Genomic DNA, 19,822 nt, shown 5'->3' with positions numbered 1-19,822 from the left:
CAGTGTTGATCACAAAACGATGCATAGGCCTACAATGTTTAAAAACGGTTTATGATATCGACACCTTTTCCCAATTTCATGTTGGTGTTTCTATCGCTGCTGAAGTTCAAGATTGTATAAATTAACTTTTCATTGCAGGGAAAAACACATCATATCATGAGTAAAATGAAATCATTTACTTTAATAAATTATTATATGCCTTTTCCTTGGTCTCAAATGAAATTGCTTTAAATATAAATGATAAACGCAGTACCTCAACTTTGAAGTGTATATGCAGGATGAGGATCCAACATGAAAATCTTGCCATTTCAACCATTTAGCTATTCAAAACCATACTTTAACCATGGGGTGTTTTTGTGGGATTTTTAAAAACCTTCTTTTTCCAACCTTCCCCTCTTCCACACTCCCAGAATAATGAATACATTATGTAGTGTCAAAAATAGCTCTACGATGACCTTGACTGGGGTGTATATACGCGGACTAAAGCGGTGCGGGGCTGCGGGGAGCGGTGCAGGGCTGTGGGGAGCGGTGCGGGGCTGCAGGGGAGCGGTGTGGGGCTGCGGGAAGCGGTGCGGGGCTGCGGGGAGCGGTGCGGGGCTGCGGGGAGCGGTGCGGGGCTGCGGGGAGCGGCGCGGTACCTAAAAACAATTTCTCATCTGATATAACCCCATATACAGGTTGCTAAGTGCGCGGAATACAGGTTACTATACTTGGTACATATATGTCCTCTACTCCTCAAGAAAATCTGCCGAAGAGGTCTTGGGTATGTGACTCTCAATTTTTGATCTAAACTGGTCATGGTCCCGGGTCATGGTTTGGGGCGCTGATGAGTTAGTTCGTTACATGTTCCCACAATGTTCTTGGCAAAAACGACTGCACTAAATGATGGTTTTGGCAGGGACCCAAAGCCTCACATATTGATTTGAGGTTGACGGTTCTTCTGGATTGTCCAACTCCAACTGCCGTACATGGGCACAATTGAGGCCATGCCTTAATAACAGAATGAAGGCATCTGCAAGACCGGCATCAGATGATTTTGCATCAAAAGCATGCAAGAGCAACTTTGTCAGAAATTATATCTTCCAAAGACAAGTGTTTCCAGAGTGAAAGATCTAAGAATGTGATTATTCTTGAAAACGGAACATATGGCGTTGTGTTGCTCGATGCTTCATGCACACTGCCAAACCATGGTCTGAATCACGAAAGTGGCCATTCAACCCTGAAATATCTTCACCAGAAGGATATAAACTCCTCCTGGAACTTGAACTTTCAAAAACGGCTGTATATCAGAGATTTTTGAAATCTATCTCCATATTGTTTCATATCAGTGAAAACATTGTTCTTTCCTGTCAACAATCATAACAATGACACCTCATTTGTGACGATAACTTATTCCACGGGCTGAGTAACTTTCTTTGAAAGACAGAGAGGTCTCAAAGAAAATGTGCCAAACTGACCATTGTCTGCGCTCATCTTATTGCTTTAAATGAATGAGTGGGTTAATGCATGAATAAAATAATGAATGAAAAGTTGTTTGCAGTATTATCATTTTGAATGAAAAGTGCTTGGATGGGATTGTCAGTTCTACAGGTGGATCAACGCAAGTCAATCTCTCTTGCTGGTCACTTCTTTTGTGGTCATTGCAAGAAAGTTCTAATCAACCATGGTTCGATTATCAGATCTGGATAAGGCTCGAGCTATTGGTTAGTTCCAGTAACTGTAACTCGTCATACCTAGGTCCGTAGATGTCATTATGTTTATGATAAAGACTGAAGTCTTGCTGGCAGGACTAGCTATTGGTCAGCTTGGGGCTGGCATATCTCAGAATCAAGCTGTGGCAACTTTTGGATTTTCCCGCGCAGTATGATCTCCAAGCTAAAAGCCAAGTTTCGTCAGAAGACTGTCAGACCGGAGATGTCAAAGACAGACCTAAAAGTAGCTCAAAAGTGACCGCCCAAGAAAACAACGGCTGCAGGAGACCGGTACATCAGGCTGGCAGCACTTCGACCGCTTTTAATGAAACAGTGTGACTCAGGTTACTGATGCAGATTGCGCTTATATTCTCATGCATGAGTATTTCTGCAGGGACGAAGAACTCATGATTCCCATATTTAAAGTGAGTTGAATCAGTGCTTTGGTGAACTTGTAATCAAGAAAGTATAAGGTAGTTTGGCGGCTTAATTTCCACGGGAATTCCCACTGCATAGACACTGATTAGAAGTATCGTATCGCAAAACATGATTGTTGAGGCACAGGTTGGGGCTACAGGGCCCTTAACTACTACTATAGTTATTCGTGACTATTAACAATAACAACCCAAAGCTCATAATTAAGCTGTCAGTTAGAAGAAAGATTCAAACACATTGTGACGTGTGGTTTTTTTAAATATTTTTTTTTACCTCTGAAAGCCATTTTGAAGGGCCATAACTAAAATCTGAGCATACTACATTTTTGTCGACAAAATCTTTCTTTATCTGTAACATCTGCTGCACATATTATTTGAACATCGGGAACATGTAGATAATTGATATAATATTTTCCATTAACTTTGTATCTATTGCCATATGACATAGTTTATTAGCTTATTATTGTTGTATTGTTCTTGACTATTGTGATGTACCCTGTATAATTGTGTATCATGAAAAAGGGGAAGTTACCTTTCTAATCATGCAATAGTTTGTTTATTATGACATCTAGGGGAAAACCCAGCTGAATGCAATAACAACATCATTTATCAAGACTATTTATGTCAAGGGGAAATCCCTGGGACTGTAAAGAAAGATGATGACATCATGGGAAAAACCCACAGGAAGTGATGTAAGGTGAAATGTTAATGTCTATGATTAGAACATTGGGAAAATCCCAGATGGGGGATAAAACACAATGTTAATAATAATTCTAGGCAGACCTGTATCGATTTGATTGTAATGTGAATGGATGTAGCTACAGCTCTCAAAAAGAGAGTATTTAATGTTAACCAGTTATTCTGGATACTCAGGGAGTATTTCAAAGTGTAGCCATGGAGGATTCCTACAGTGCTACAAGTTCAGCCTTGCCTGAAATATGGTTATTTCAAAGCTACGAAAATGGACCAAAGTAAGACATCAGGGTCTACTGCGGATTGTAGAGGCGACTTTATGAAATTTTGTTACAATTATTATCATCTGGATACAGATCTGACAGGCTGCAATAGCCTTTATTATTGTCACAGTTGATAGTGTTGATCTGGGCTATGCTTACAGTCCAATTCCTAGAAAGAAAGGAAATTACAAACCAGAAATATTTTATGTAGTCAAAGTACTACTATTTACCAGTGTTGTCGGAGAAGATCTAGAATACGTCAAAGAACGTTATTCTTCCAAGAAAGGAAATATATTCTTCTGTCGACTTGCTGAAGTCTGGTATTTTGATTCAACGCAACTGTCAAAATAAGTGGGGACAGCTGCATCGCAGTCCTGCTTCCTGAAGATATTGTGTGAAAGGAGGAAATAGCACCAAATTTGGAGAAAGCAGCGCAAGGAGTTAAATTTGGAGAACTGCGCAAGGAGTTTAGCATAGGAGAACTGCACAAGGAGTTTAGCATAGGAGAACGGCGCAAGGAGTTTAGCATAGGAGGACGGCGCAAGGAGTTTAGTATAGGATAATTGCGCAAGGAGTTGTAAACGTGTTTGGAGAACACCATTTTCGTGTAAGGATTTTATACGCAAGGAGTTATCAATGCAAGTGTACAAAGGACTTCGCTGATTGTCGCAGGACAAGTGAATAGGGATATATTACATCAGTCGTCCAGAACATTACAAGAACTTTATGATCACCAAGAAGAAGAATGCTGGCTAAGTACAAAATAGATAAAGAGTGATTATATTTGATTAATGTATATGTGCATTTGTAGTCATTATATTGTACCAAAGGAAACTTGCTTTCAATTAAAGACTTAGATTTTGTTAGCTTAAACGAACAGTGTATTTGTGTTGTGCATTCGTGTGAGTTCGGGTAAAAGGTGATTTTGGCCTTGAGTCAAGTACGACTCGTAACACTATACCTGTATGTTGGGTTTAATGTCAATAAATTGATTGATTGATTGTGATTCAAAATCACATCGAATTGCACTAAAGTGTTAAAATTGTCTCCAAAAGGTGATTCTTTACAAGGGTGTGTATTAAATGGGAGAGATCAAAAAGAAAAGTCTTTCGTATAAGGTGAGAGAAATAAAAATACTATATCTATTATAACAATTTGGGAGCTTAATCACAAAAATTGCACAGGATTTTCCACGCCACCGTAATATTTGAGTTCTAACATTTGAATGCAATAATATAGTCAGTCATATATATACTGCGCCAATAAAGTATCCTTACACTTGGAAAAATAATCACAATTTCCAAACTGAACAATATTGGGGCAAATTTGTTTTTTTAATAGATGCACTACATAATCCTGCACATTATGACACCACATTGAACCCACTGTGACTTCAAGAAGCAAAGAAACAAGCATTTGATTAGACGAAGGTCCAGTTTAAAAAGTAACAAACTGGCCTATTCAAAACTCCACAGACTAGACATCTGTTTGAGAGTGGTGAATGGCTAATTTATGCGTTTGGCTTTAATTTTAAACAAAAGGAACAAATGAAAACTGAAACAAAAGAACTGACAAATAAAAAAAAAGATAAAAAAAATATAGAGAAGTAAAAACTGAGATAAAAACTGCTTTAAATAAAGGCTTCATTGAAGAAACTGTGTTGTCTCTTTGTTTCGCTTGTTGTAATCTTTTTGCGCCTTGTATAGGCCAGTTTGTCACTTTTAAAACTGGACCCTCGTCTATTCAATTGCTTGTAACTTTACTTCTAGAGGTCACATTGGATTCAATGTGGTGTCATAATGTGCAGGATTAGATAATGCATCTATAAAAAAACACCATATTTACCCCAATATTGTTCAGTTTTCAAATTGTAAGGATACTTTATTGGCGCAGTATACTATCGTCAGTCATATATACTCGTACTATCGTATATATGACTATCGATATATACAAAGATTCATCTTAATTTTGTTTTATTTTATTTTTATACATGTATTTAACCTGGGTTGACCTTTCAATGCACTCGCATTGTTCTGCCAAGATCTTTTGTCTCATTTAATATCTATTTAACAAAATACCTTAACTTTCATTCTGTAGCATTTATTGTCTAATCATGGTCTAATCACTTGTTCAACCCTTATCAGTTGTTATCAGTGATCATTTGAGCTGCGTCAATATTGTGTTCGAATCACGAGTTACAGAACAGGTGTATAAAAAGATATGGGGCATTTTTGTTGTTACCAGTCAGCAATTGACCATTGTCTGAATCTATACATCAAGCAACAGTTTGGTAAGTAATTCGCATCTATTTCGTCAATTATTTCGGCTATGGGTTTGGTTCATATATAGCTTTGTCACAACCTTGCAAATGAGGTCATATATTTTCTTCATATTGTCATGCATGAAATAAGATGGTCTTTATTTCGACCATAACAAAGAATGACCTTATTTGCATGTCTGTGACATACCCATGAATGGCTATTTCTTTTCTTTAAAAAATCAAAATGTGTGTCTTGTCTTAATTTCAAAATTATATTGACGCGAAACAGTCTTGTTGGATTTCATAATTCATAGTAAGACTTTATTTTTGACTCATATGTGTCTCAAATGATCGCCTTTCATGAACTACATTTTATAGTTAGTGACACATTACTATATCGAATGCAGATCTTTATGAGACACATTTTCTTAATACGTGTTAACGCTACTAATCTCAATACGAAATTAATTTGAATTATTAAATCTTAAATATTCATTTCCTTTTTGTTTTCTATTCAAACATAGAATCACCATGCAGAGTATCATTCTAGTACTATTCACCTTGGCGGTGGCCTTTGCTGCCGACCCTAGCCTGGATGAGAGCTGGGAAGAATGGAAGACCACACATTCCAAATATTATGAATCCCAGGAAGAGGTCCTCAGAAGAGCTGTGTGGGAAGACAACTTGGCTACCATTAACAAGCATAACTCAGAGTATAGCCTTGGGAAACATACTTTCACTCTGCAAATGAACCACCTCGGAGATTTGGTAAGTCATGTCATTTTTCTGGATGGACAACAACTCTTTGAGTTTGTTCTTCAAAAATATATGTTTATCTTATTTATTGTGTAAATTATTTCTCAAAATGATGTTTCAGTGGTTCAATTTCCAAATAATATTGTTTTCATAAAATCTATTCACTGGCCTCGGTATTTTTATTTGATTTATGTACACATAATTATACCAAATATTATATAATTATGTGTTACGAAGTTAATGGAGAGTTTGCAAAATACCATTCCAAATTTATTTTCAACTTCTACGTCAAAGTCATTCATGCAAATTGAAAGTACTTCGCTGTCTAGAAGATTCTCTGTCAATTTGACAGAGAATCTTCTAGACAGTGAAGTACTTTCAATTTGCAAACTCTTCAATGTCTTGGTAACAACTTTGCATTTTAAGCGTTATTTGGTCGCTGAAATGCCTTTGTAAAATTCGATCACTGCCAAAAACGACATTTGTAAAAGGTTTCTGACGAGTAGTATTAAATCGTATGATTAAAGTCAGTGGTTTATTACCGAATCATTATTTATGATTATTATCATGATTGATATCTGGTTATCAATGATAACACTGACAATAACGCGTTCGCATCAAGCATTCAAACAAAGGTATGGCAAATCACATGTTTTGGATCACGTGGGTCTTGTCAAGTTTAATTCAGAACATTTTATCAATGTTCGGGTCAATGTTCTTTAAATAGACACGGTCCGCTGACACAAAAAGGTAAAACGATTGAAGGAAGACTAGAAGTCAACGGCACGCGGTGGGCATACTTCTATATATAGTAGGAGTAGGGCTGACACTTTGACAATAAAGGGCATTCGGTGAGAGAAAAATATGAAAATATGGGGTCATTGGGTGAGATAATTATTTTTGGCATTCGGGGAGAGCAAAATGTACAACATATGGGGCATTGGGTGAGAATATGACCCTTTGTGATCCAGTCCTAAAGCTTTGGATATGAGAGCCAAGAGAAGCCTCCAATATTTTTAAATATTATTTAAAGAACTAGAACTTAAAAGTTTTAGTTCTAAATGGTTTCACGGTGACTTATTTTTACTTCAAAATAAGTAACAAAATCATTGATAAAATTAAAGTTGCTGTTCAAATTCAAAAATAAGGGTTTTTGGGTGATAGATGGAATATCCTCGAAAATATCACTCAAAAAGAACTGCTATACATGAAACTTTTGTGTGTAATTTGATACCTCACTATAATAGGCAATCCTCGTCGTTAGAATGACAGATGCATATGAAATGTGACAGATTTAAATGTCTTTAATCAGTGTGTGCAAAAAGTGATGTGCGCGTGCTGAAATCCGGGGGGCGCGCTCCCACTTTGGTGGTGACGCGTATGTAGGGCTGTTAAGACCCCCTTTTTCACCATCGCTGTCACCCAAATACCCCATTACCAGCACATGCTCTGTCACCCATAGTCCCTATATTTTTCCTTTAGATCTGTCACCCAAAGATCTTGACCCATATATTTCCATCTGAAAAGCAACGAGCCTCGTTCATCACTGATTTTGTTAATTCTTTTGAATTAACAAAACCATTTGAAGCCATTTAGAACTAGGAATTCAATTTTCGAGGCTTCTTTAGGCTCTCACACAAAGACCCCATTAAAAAAGTCATATTCTCACCCAATGCCTCCCCCTAAGCTGGGCATACTTTTAAGCAATTAACAGTTGCGAAGTAAATCTAGCAAGACCAAAATTAGAAGCTTTTTGCAAAGTCAAGCCAAATAAGGGGCTCGCCGTAGCGGGCGCCCCAAAAGGCTCATATTATTGGCCTACTTCTAGGAAAGCTATAGTAAATGAAAGGCAGTGGTGCATGGTGTAGATTTCTTTTTTGACATTAGGGGCAATGGGGTCTTGAAGTATAGTAAATGTTTTGGCAACAACATAAGTTTGTGTTTCAAATTTGCGCGATGGCCCTTTTTTGTTTAAAAAGAGGCCAAAAATGTGGTTAATTTGGTCAGAAACTCACATACAGGCGTCAACATGGAGTGGTGGTAATTGTATGGATCCCCTTATCAAAATATTAGGGGTTTCACCCCCACCTTCATTCCCCCGGGATGATGAACGGGGTGAAATTGCGTCGTTTTTGCGATTCAACCTCGCGTTTGCTACTTAAACATTATTATGTTAGGGGCCGTCCATAATTTTCGCCATTTTCACTTACGTACAAAGCGTACGTAACTTTTTACCCCCCTCCCTCCCTCGAGTTACGTACAAATAAAATGGCGAAGTATTTCGCGTACTACTTAGGCTATAGCAAAATTGAGATGTTGGGTTGGGGTTGTGGTTAGAGTTTATAGGTTAAAGGTTTGATTAGGGTTAAGGTTAGTGTTCCAGGAGGACATTTGGTTCTGGATTAATATTTTTACAGATAAGTTAAGAAATGCTAAAAAAACCCTTCCTTTTAAACCATATTTTTATGAAAACGAGAGCCATCAATAAATAAAAATATAGCTTAAAATGCAGCCCGAATCTAAACTAAATGACTAATGCACCCCAAAATCTGCCGAACACCCCAATACTCTCTTTTCCACTAAGAACCCTCGGGATCACGTCATATATATAGGGGAACCAGGGGGACATCCCTTTGGCATGTTTGGTGTATGGGTTTCATATCTTTTGTCGTAACAGTGACAATCCACTTTTGAGCCTTTGCTGCCATTGATTCTAGCGCAGATAGAAAATATTTTCTTAATGTATTTTGGTATGAAATAAAATTAAGCACAATGTAAAATAGGACCACTGTGCATAGACTATAAAGAGAAAATCATTGTTTGCATGCATGCGCGTACGCAGGAATTTCTCAAGGGGGGTGTGATGATAAACAATAGTAAAATAAAGAAATGGCCGCGTAGCGGTCATCCCGTCGCGCTTGCGCGACGCAGGGGGGTGTCAGAATTGAGAAACTTTTGGAAAATGAAGACCTAATTGAAGCGATTTGGTGGACAATTTTGGCACTATTAGTGTGTAAAATTTTAATTTGAAAATGCCGAAATTTTTGACGGTCCATGAAGCCTTTCGTGAATAAGTTTTCCCTACAGTTGTAGGCCTATGAATTGTGTAAAACACAAATTGGTAAATGTCGAAAGCAGAAGCAAAAATGGCTGCTTGTTTATCCACTACGCAGGGGGATGTCTGAGGGGGGATGTACCCCCCTCAGAATTAAGAAACTTTTGCAAAATGAAGACCTAATTGAAGTGATTTGGTGGACCATTTTGGCACTAGCATGATTAGTGTGTAAAATTTTAGTTTGAAAAAGCCGAAAATTTGTGAAATGACGGTCCATGAAGCCTTTCATGAACAAGCCTTGCCTACAGTTGTAGGCCTATAAATTGTGTTAAATACAAATTAGTAAATGTCGAAAGCAGAAGCCAAAATGGCTACTTGTTTATCCACTATGCAGGGGGGTGTCTGAGGGGGTCCCCTCAGAATTAAGAATCTTTTGCAAAATGAAGACCTAATTGAAGCGATTTGGCGGACCATTTTGGCATTATTAGTGTGTAAAATTTTAGTTTGAAAAAGCCGAAAATTGGTGAAATAATGGTCCATGAACAAGAGTTTTCCCTCCTGCAGAAGTTGGAAAAATGTGCAAAATGAAGGTCCGATTGAAGCCATTTGGTGCATAATTTTACACTATTTAAGGGATCTAGAATGAGCGTTTATGGCGTTTCGACAGTATTTTTTGTGGGACATGAGAGCACCTCAGACGTATCGAATTGCATTCTGAATACGAAGCATGTCTTTCTGATATCAAATAATTTTCATTTTTTGAAATTCACGATATAATACAAATTTTATGACAAATTATTAAAATTTGATATTTTCAAATTTTGATATATAACAGTCCTCGAAATAAATTTTATAAATCTAATTATATATTCTTAAAGTGTATGTAGCTGGGAGGAAAAGCCGACGATCAATTGAAAATTTTGACCTTTTATATTGAAGATATGGATTTTTTTCCCAAAAGACCTATTTTTGGGGGTGTTTTGGGAAAAAATACATATCTTCAATACGAACTTAGGTCAAAATTTTCAATTGATCGTCGACTTTTCATCCCACCTACATACACTTTAAGTATAAATCATCAGATTTATAAAGTTTATTTCGAGTACTGTTTAATATCAAAAATATCAATTTTTAATGATTTGCCATAAAATGTGTATTACATTGCGAATTTCAAAAATCAAAATTATTTGATATCAGAAGGACATTCTTCGTATTCAGAATGCAATTCGATATGTCTGATGTGCTCTAATGTCCCACAATAAATACTGTCCAAACGTTCATACTCCTTCCCTTAAATCATTGCTTCAAACAGAAAAAAAGGGCCCGAGCTCAATTTGCACAATTGAAACCTTTAGGCCAACGTCCGGGGGTAGGGTGTGGGGTGTGACGATGTGGAGAGGTGTTGGTGTTAACATGTAGGCCCTATATCCATGTCAATTAACAATTAAAACCTTTACGTACGTACGTTGCCAGTGCAGGGTAGAGGTGTGATTGATGATGATGTGTGTGGGGGTGTGGGGGGTGTTAACATTAATCGACACATTTAGGTACATTGCCGGTCAATACCGGGTGAGAAACATTTGTGTGGGGGTAGTTAAGGCATCTATAGGCCTATTATAATTTGATAATTATGTCCCCTATGCCTTGCTCATCTCCCTCCTCTCCTCTTCCCCCCCTCTCTCTCCCCCTCTCTCTTTCTTTGCCTTTTCTCCCCCCATTTTTATTTTTTGGACAGACACAAGGGGGGTGTTTCACACCCGTAACACCCCCCCTGCGTACGCCAATGTTTGCATGGCATGTTATAGAAATTGTTAAAACGAATATTTAACAATTTTAGGTCAATTGGTTATAAGTTATAAATAATGGAAAATACCATAATTTTTCACTTTCATTTTTTTTTTTATTGCTCAAATAAATCGCCATTTTTCTTACGTACACATGCCAAGGATTTTTACCCCCTCCCTCCCTCTTACGTACGCTTTGTACGTAAGTGAAAATGGCGAAAATTATGGACGGCCCCTTAACTTTGCTCAGATAAGACATGTATATAAGAGAGCAATTTAATCGAGTAAATCTTGTCGGCATGAGTGAGATATCAAAATGCTTATAATTGATAGGTCTAATTAAGACACGTTTCTCCATTTCAAATGTGTTTCTTATTTTCACAAGTTGATCTATTTCCCCTTCAATAATTGACTCTCTGATATAAGTCATGACCCGAATGTTCAAACTTGTGCTAAAATTAACAACAATTCTGAATAAAGTACAAGAGTTGGATAATAGAATTATCATCTGATGTTTATTAAAGCAAATAAATCCATAAATAAATGTTGATAATATTAAAGATGCGACAGATAACAGTGATCACGAGTTGAATACGGTAGGGCATATGCCTCAAATGACATCAGAAAACGTGTTTCATAGTCGTTTGACTATAGAAACTTTCATCAAATTTCATCATCATTATGTTGGTAAGCGGTGTCATGTCAGTGCGAATAAAAGACAAGAGAACAAAGTTCAAAGAGAACAAAGTTCAATCATGTCTGGGCAAGCCTGCAAGAATTCGTCTATTTTAAAATCTCTAGCCACGATGAAAGAAACTTATCTAATCCCAATGTATTTTGGGGCCGTCCATAATTTTCGCCATTTTCACTTAGGTACAAAGCGTACGTAAGAGGGAGGGAGGGGGTAAAAATCCTGGACATGTGTACGTAAGATAAATGGCGATTTATTTGAGCAATAAAAAATGAAAGTCAAAAATTGTGGTATTTTCCAATATTTAATTCATAAGTTATAACGGTAAACCAATTGACATAAAAATGTTAAATTCGTTTTAACAATTTCTATAATATAACATGCCATGCAAACAACGATTTTCTCTTTAATTTTGAGTCTAATATGCACAGTTGTCCTATTTTACATTATGCTTAATTTATTTCAAATCAAAAAACTTACAAAAAAAGTATTTTCTATCTGCGCTAGGATCAATGGCAGCAAAGGGTCTAGTGTGGATTGTCACTGTTGCGACAAATGACATGAAACCCATAGTTTAATTGCAAGAACATACACCAAACATGCCAAAGGGATGTCCCCCTGCCCCCTATGTATGATGTGATCCCGGGGGTTCTTAGTGTATCGGATGTTCAGCAGATTTTGGAGTGCATTAGTAATTAAGTTTAGATTCGGGCTGCATTTTATGCTGCATTTTAATTTATTGGTGGCTTTCGTTTTCATGAAAATATGGTTTTAAAAGTAAGTTTTTTCAGCATTTCTAAACTTACCTGTAAAACATAAATCCAAAACCAACTGTCCTCCTGGAACACTATTATAACCCTAACCCTAAACCTAATCAAACCTTTAACCTAAACTCTATTCACAACCCCAACCCATCTCAATTTTGCTATTAGTAACGGGCCCGGGTAGCTCGAAATCCTTCGCCATTTTATTTGTACGTAACTCGAGGGAGGGAGGGGGGTAAAAATTTACGTACGCTTTGTACGTAAGTGAAAATGGCGAAAATTATGGACGGCCCCTTAATAATAAAAGCGATAATCAAATAAGTTTTGACCAATAAGAGGGCTCCGACTTCTCGGGCACGAATTTATAGTGCATATTCATTGGCTAAAACAATTGCTATGAATCGCCGGCCGGCGATTGAAAAACATTTTCCATTGTCATGGTCGTGATCGTCTCTTTACCTATCTCTAACTATAGTCTACATAGACATTGACCCTTCGAATTGTATTTGTAAATATCTGATTGTGATCAGACTGACCTGTGATAAGATTGACAGTATCACGAGACAACATCAAATACGCAAAATATTGCAGTCTCAGCTTATATAATCAAACTCATATATTCCTGAAAGACCCGGATTCAGGAAAATGTGTGTCAACTAAAAGGACAGTAAACCGTCCTTAAATCACGAGATCTAATGTGGTGTATTTCAGCCAAGACTTTTTTATTTTCAACTTTGGACAACTATGTCAGGCAAAATGCATTCATTCACAAATAAATATTACATAAACTTATCGTACAATTTCACTTGTACATATATCTATTATAACAAAAATTAGGCAGATTGGGAAATTGTTTTAGATTGAGCTAAAAACTTGTACGGTCTACATTATTTCGGGAAACAAATTTGTGTGATGTGAAGAATATGGTTGTCCGCGCCCCAATAAAACATCGAATTTTGTTTTTGTTTACGTTAGCCATATTATAACATTTTTATACAAAATAGATTGTATTAATTTTCTTTGCCATACAATGTTAGCGTTTACTGTCAGATATATCCCCTTTTAATTTTGAGCCGAACAACTTAGCCAAAACAAAGAAAATTGGAATTTACTAATATTTCATGTGTGTACATGATCCACCAGTGGAGCTTCTGCGACCCCTACGCAGAACTTCCGATAGTGGATTATCTGCGCACGGTGGACGCAAGGAATCCACAGTCGGATTTTCTGCGCACGTGCACTGAAAATCCCCTCCGTATAATAGTTCCGGTGGAGTAATTCTGCGCACGGTCGCAGGGAATCCACTGACGGATTTTCGGCGCACGTGCGCTGAAACTCCCCTCCGTATATAGTGGATTAATTCTGCGCACGGACGCAAGGAATCCACAGTCGGATTTTCTGCGCACGTGCACTGAAAATCCCCTCCGTATAATAGTTCCGGTGGAGTAATTCTGCGCACGGTCGCAGGGAATCCACTGACGGATTTTCGGCGCACGAGAAACTCCCCTCCGTATATATTAAATCATAACAATTCATGAGATGATTAAAACGTGCTCCCTGCGACCGTGCGCAGAAATACTGCACCGTTCTGACTCTAAAAATATATATAATATTTCTTACTTTCTAAGTTATGTTTTTTAAACATGAAACTTGATGCGCAGAACTGACTCTAAACATATAGGCCCTAAAATAATATTTCTTACTTTCTACCATTTAATAATATTAAATCATAACAATTCATGAGATGAATAAATCGTGCGCCGAAAATCCGTCAGTGGATTCCCTGCGACCGTGCGCAGAATTACTCCACCGGAGCTATATACGAAGGGGAGTTTCTGCGCACGTGCGGAGGGGATTTTCTGCGCACGTGCACTGAAAATCCCCTCCGTATAATAGTTCCGGTGGAGTAATTTATTTTTTTAAACATGGTTTTTAAACATGAAACTTGATGCGCAGAACTGACCATTTAATAATATTAAATCATAACAATTCATGAGATGATTAAAACGTGCGCCGAAAATCCGTCCGTGGATTTCCTGCGACCGTGCGCAGAATTACTCCACGGAGGGGATTTTCAGTGCACGTGCGCAGAAAATCCGACTGTGGATTCCTTGCGTCCACCGTGCGCAGATAATCCACTATCGGAAGTTCTGCGTAGGGGTCGCAGAAGCTCCACTGTTGGATAGCTTACATAACTCAATATTTCCATAAAATGACGGTTCCTGCGTTTTATTTAAAATCTCGGATTTTGACCAAAACTACAGTACCTAGGGTCTTGATTTTTGCAGGGAATGTTGGTTTAATAAAGTACAATATAATCGTGTAAAAAAACAAGAATTTTAAAAAATATTGAGGGCGTCCTCCTCATCAAATGTTATAATATGGCTTCAAAAGCACTGAAAGGGCCTTTCGGACTAATTCACCAGTTTTCACCCCAACAATGTTGCCGTACTTATTCACTCGCAGATCCTATTTTTGTCTGATATCCGGTCACTGAATTAACTGAATATTCACGCACACAGATTTGTTTGTCATCCTCGCAGTTGAATATGTCAACATGTCCTTTTGGAGAGTTTAAATATGCAAACATTGAACATTCTCATTGCATAATAATGGCTACACATTGGCTACACATTGTGACCATTATCTTGTTTACATAATGATGTTTATTTTAGACCTACTCCTCTGAGGTCAATGTCCTTTTCCTGGTGCCTTTTTTGTTGATGTTATAATATAATGCGTAGTTTTTGCCTTCCTTTGTTTTAGACCAACAAAGAAATTAATATAATGCTGAATGGATTCCAAGGCGCAACCAACAGAACCGCAGGACGTGCGTCACTTCTCAGCTCCCTCATGAAGAACCTATACGTTGATCTTCCAGACACTGTTGATTGGAGACCAAAAGGATACGTCACTGAAGTCAAAGATCAAGTAAGAACTTTGGGTCATGAATATTGTATAAATTGATCAAAGCAATCAAATGCTTTGTTAATATCAACTCTTTTCTTATGTCAATTAAGTTATCGAAGAATATATATGCCTCTAAATGAGTTTGTCAGACCAATCTATTGTAATGTTTTTTTGTGGAGAGTGTCTGCCTTCGGTTTCTTTCATCAAAAAACCCTCATTTAGAGGCATATTATATTATTGTAGATGGAATTCTGAGGTATTGAATAATAGATATTAAATGAATAAATAAACAGCAAATAACATGTATTCGTGTACGCTTCTTATTCACTCTAGATAAATTTGACTAGATTCCTGGTCAAATAAGATCTCACTAGATTTCTAGTCAAAATTTACCAGAAATCATGTCATATTTAACTAAATGCATGTCAAATTTGGTCAAATTTTACTAGAAATCTAATAAGGTCTCATTTTACAAGGAATGTAATCAAATTTGACTAAACCTTTCTCAGAGAGAGTGTTAAATTTCTATACATGATAAAAGGTACATGTAACATTGAAATAACATTTTGTCCTATTCCAGAAACAATGCGGATCATGTTGGGCATTTAGTGCAACTGGGTCTCTTGAAGGTCAACATTTTAAAGCAACCGGCAAATTGGTAAGAAATTTTTCAACTCCAAGCAAGGATCAAGTTTTAGCTTACGGTAACTGATATCTTGTAACACACGAGTGTAATGTGAGCAATGTTCGTAAAAGTGTCCACTTTCCGTTTGCTGCGACAACATGAAAAAATACCAAAAGTTAACTGTAATTTATTGATTTAGGAACTTTACCCCACTCGTATTATTTCGTAATACAGAATATTTTCATAGGACATACTTTTCATTTTCAAGTCATTTTCAACTTGAAGATTAGCTGTTTATGTTCTATTCTAATTGTACTCTCTGTAGGTGAGCCTTAGCGAGCAACAATTGGTTGATTGTTCTACTAAATATGGCAATCATGGCTGCGGCGGTGGTCTCATGGATAACGCCTTTAGATACATCAAGGCCAACGGAGGAGATGATACGGAAGTGTGTTATCCATATGAAGCCAAGGTATAAATGCAAGCCAATTTTCCATCTTTAAGGACATGTATCTTCAACTTTTGTTCATTGGAAATGCATTGTCTAACGTGTCTAATGTTTTATTAGGATTGTTAAGGAAAAAAGTTTTAAACTATCAGTCACTGATATGATTATAACAACGTTATGAAATCTAAAACAAATTATTTCCTTAACTGGTGTCCTGTTGAAATACTGCAAATTACAATTTTGTAAATCTCGGTTACACTGCGTCCTGTAACACCGGGCTTCATTAGGAAGTTTATTGCGATCAACCTGTTTTAGCTACTGGATACTATGTACTCCAATTTTGTTTCGTATGTTTTTTGATTCAGTGAAGTATTCCTTTACTCTACTGGCTGATTTTTGTTTATTCAAAGTTTTCCAAAAAAAAAGCAGTTGTTTTTATTTATATGACAATTATTGTTTGTGGCAGTGAGGTAGCTGTTGTTGTTATGGTTGTCCAGTTTATTTTTTTGGGGGGGTGCCTTTGCTGTTACTTATTCATTGCTGCTACAGCTGCTGTTATTGCTGTTTCTGTAGACAAGGGGCAGTCTTCAGTGAACGGCTCTTTTCAGAGCCACCAAAACCTTTATTTTAGCAGATATGCGAGATCTGCTTGTTCTCTGTTGACAAGGGACAGTCTTCAGTGAACGGCTCTTTTCAGAGTCATCAGTAGGCAAGTAGCGGTCTACATGTCTCATTCTTAGGTACTTTGTCCTGAAGAAGTCAGAGCTACTCCTGACGGTTTGACAGTTCTAAACTTGTCCGACGGCGAACCCGCTAAAAACCCACTAATTGTTCTAATGTCTCCATTATCATATAATCCAATGTCTTCTATTTCAGAATGATGCTTGCCGCTACCAAAAGAATTGTGAAGCAGCCACACTGACAGGTTTTGTTGACATACCTACCGGTGATGAGATGTCACTGAAGACTGCTGTAGCAAACATTGGACCTATTTCAGTAGCAATTGATGCTAGCAAATCGACCTTCCATTATTATAAAACAGGTATGAATAATAATTATAATCCTTGATGGATAAAAAATAAATCTTAAAGGATGTATCCGGCAATCACAACATTATGCCTTATATGATAGAAAAGTAATTATCAACCACGAATCACGTGGTTTTACTTGAAACAAACTCATATTGACCATAAAAACGAAGGAATACAGCCGTCTCTCAACACGCGATATTCAAAATTCCCGGGCTCCGTAATTATCCAGTGCAATGACGTCCTAGTGATACAATGAAGGCTGACAACAATTGAGCACAAGTAACCATGACGTCATTGCACTGGACAGTTTCGGCGCGAGAATTTTGAATATTGCGTGTTGAGAGCCGGCTGTTTTATTCGTTTTTATACCGTCAATATGAGTTTGTTTCAAATAAAACCACGTTTTAAAACCAATTGTTTTTCTAACATATAAGGCATAATGTTGTGATTGCCGTTAATATAATTCTTCGTTATTAACTGTGTAAAGGTGGATAAAATCTTAAGTCTGGCAAAAAACTGAATCGCCATTTTGTTTTTAGAAAATGTTATATTCTAAAAAGAAGAATTTTACATGGAACTGTTGAAGTAACGAGATGACCATTGTAATTATTTATTGCACAATCGTACCAAATGTGCACACTATACTTACAGTATGTGCAGCACCTCCTGGGAGATACTGAAGGGATGCTGCAGCCAAACAAAATTGTTTCGCTTAGCCAAGATCGCAATAGTTGGAGAACCTTGTAGTCGCCTGCTCCGCAGCCGACTGATGATGACCCAATGTGGAATATTAGCAAGTCGTGGCAAGAGCTTGCATTTTGATGACAACTATTTTGATTTTTAAATGTTGATACAATAATAGGTATTATTATTTTTGTACTTTCAAACTTCTATAGGTGTATATAACGATCCAACATGCAGTTCAACTAAATTAGATCATGGTGTTCTTGCTGTGGGTTATGGCACAGACCCCGAGGGTGGGGATTACTGGCTAGTAAAGAACAGGTAAGTCAGATACTTTTATTGCTATCATCAAACCAACCAATTTTTTTTCTTTATATTTTATTTTTTATGTGTGCACTTTCAGGTTATGTCACAAAGCAATTTCACAGTGTTACTTCAACTACACTGTTAGGATACTGGGTAAAATTCTGTTGGTAAAACATTTTTCAACAAGTTCTGCAATTTACCAAATGTTGGCTAAATTTTTAACCAACAGTCATGACAGTGGGTAAACACCTTGCCCAACTTGTGAGGGTTAAATTGTTCATATGGTTCCCAGCATTTGGTAAAATAACACTTTTACCCAACTTGGCCTTGGGTAAAATGTTTTACCCAACTGATTTTTTATAAAGCTTTCTAACAGTGTATACTTAATGTATTGGTCCGATGAACAAGCACATGTTCATTTCAGACCCATCTTTTCTCTACCAAAATGCAAATTGAAGATTTTATATCGCTGAAAGGCCAAAAGTACCGAATCATTATGATTGGTTTTTGTGACCCAAAACATCTGTCTCAAGAAGGTTAACCCATTTCGTTACTCAAACAGTATTCAATGGAGGTTTCTTCAAACATATCAAAGGAAGCTGAAATACCGGCATCAAATTCCATTAGTCATTGTTAGTGTGGCATAACGTGAACAGTTCCTTAAAAATGAAGCACAAAGACCTGTGAAAAAAAATCAAAATCACTGGTTATATTCGCATCACCTGTTTTAACCAGTCAATAGCACAATAGCACCTAGCCATAATGTGTTATTTACTGGTTAAAACAGGTGAAAGATTAGGATGACTAATATACAATGTTATATATGACCTGTGATTTTTTTCACATGTCTTTCTGCTTCGATTTTTAAGGCACTGTCAACGTAATGGTTAGTGGGGAGAAGAGGTTTAAGTCATTGAAACAAGGCTCTTGTGAACTGGTGGTTCGCGCAGCAATTCGCCAGCGAAGTGTTACGTGTAATCCCATTATCCAGTTATCAGGGAGTTATGTAACCACTTCGCTGGCGAATTAACTGTCATTACAGACGTTCATTTTGCTACAATTTTACCACGAGAGGCTGTAGGCTGCGCAACTTTTTATTCACTGTGTAATATTTCTCAAATGGATCGAAGTATAGACGACGAGAAATATAAAACATATATTAATAATATAAGTATCTGTTCATTTCTTTTCCTCAGCTGGGGAGGAGCATGGGGAGAGATGGGCTACATCATGATGTCACGTAACAAACACAACCAGTGCGGTATTGCTACACAGGCCAGCTATCCAACTGTTTAAAAACACAGAAACCATGAAATCCTCGTTGTTGTTTTAAACCATAAGAAAATGATGATTCAAAGTGTGCAATAAACATCTACTTAAGGTTATACGAGGTATTGTTGGTCGAAGCAGCCATAAAAATCGATTTT

At 37.2% G+C, this 19,822-nt stretch overlaps 1 protein-coding gene across 1 annotated transcript; it reads left to right on the top strand.

The window, feature by feature from the left end:
• The first annotated feature begins 5,159 nt into the window (after positions 1–5,159).
• Positions 5,160–19,769, top strand: LOC140145026 (procathepsin L-like). Its single transcript, XM_072166815.1, has 8 exons — positions 5,160–5,371; positions 5,866–6,109; positions 15,158–15,322; positions 15,882–15,959; positions 16,252–16,398; positions 17,251–17,416; positions 18,302–18,410; positions 19,592–19,769. The coding sequence occupies exons 2-8, from the start codon at positions 5,873–5,875 to the stop codon at positions 19,689–19,691; spliced, it is 1,002 nt and encodes a 333-aa protein (XP_072022916.1). The 5' UTR covers positions 5,160–5,371; positions 5,866–5,872; the 3' UTR covers positions 19,692–19,769.
• The last annotated feature ends 53 nt before the right edge of the window (positions 19,770–19,822 follow it).

Source organism: Amphiura filiformis, unplaced genomic scaffold (assembly GCF_039555335.1).
Source record: "Amphiura filiformis unplaced genomic scaffold, Afil_fr2py scaffold_118, whole genome shotgun sequence".
Classification (NCBI taxonomy): domain Eukaryota; kingdom Metazoa; phylum Echinodermata; class Ophiuroidea; order Amphilepidida; family Amphiuridae; genus Amphiura; species Amphiura filiformis.
This window is presented reverse-complemented; position numbering and strand designations above follow the sequence as displayed.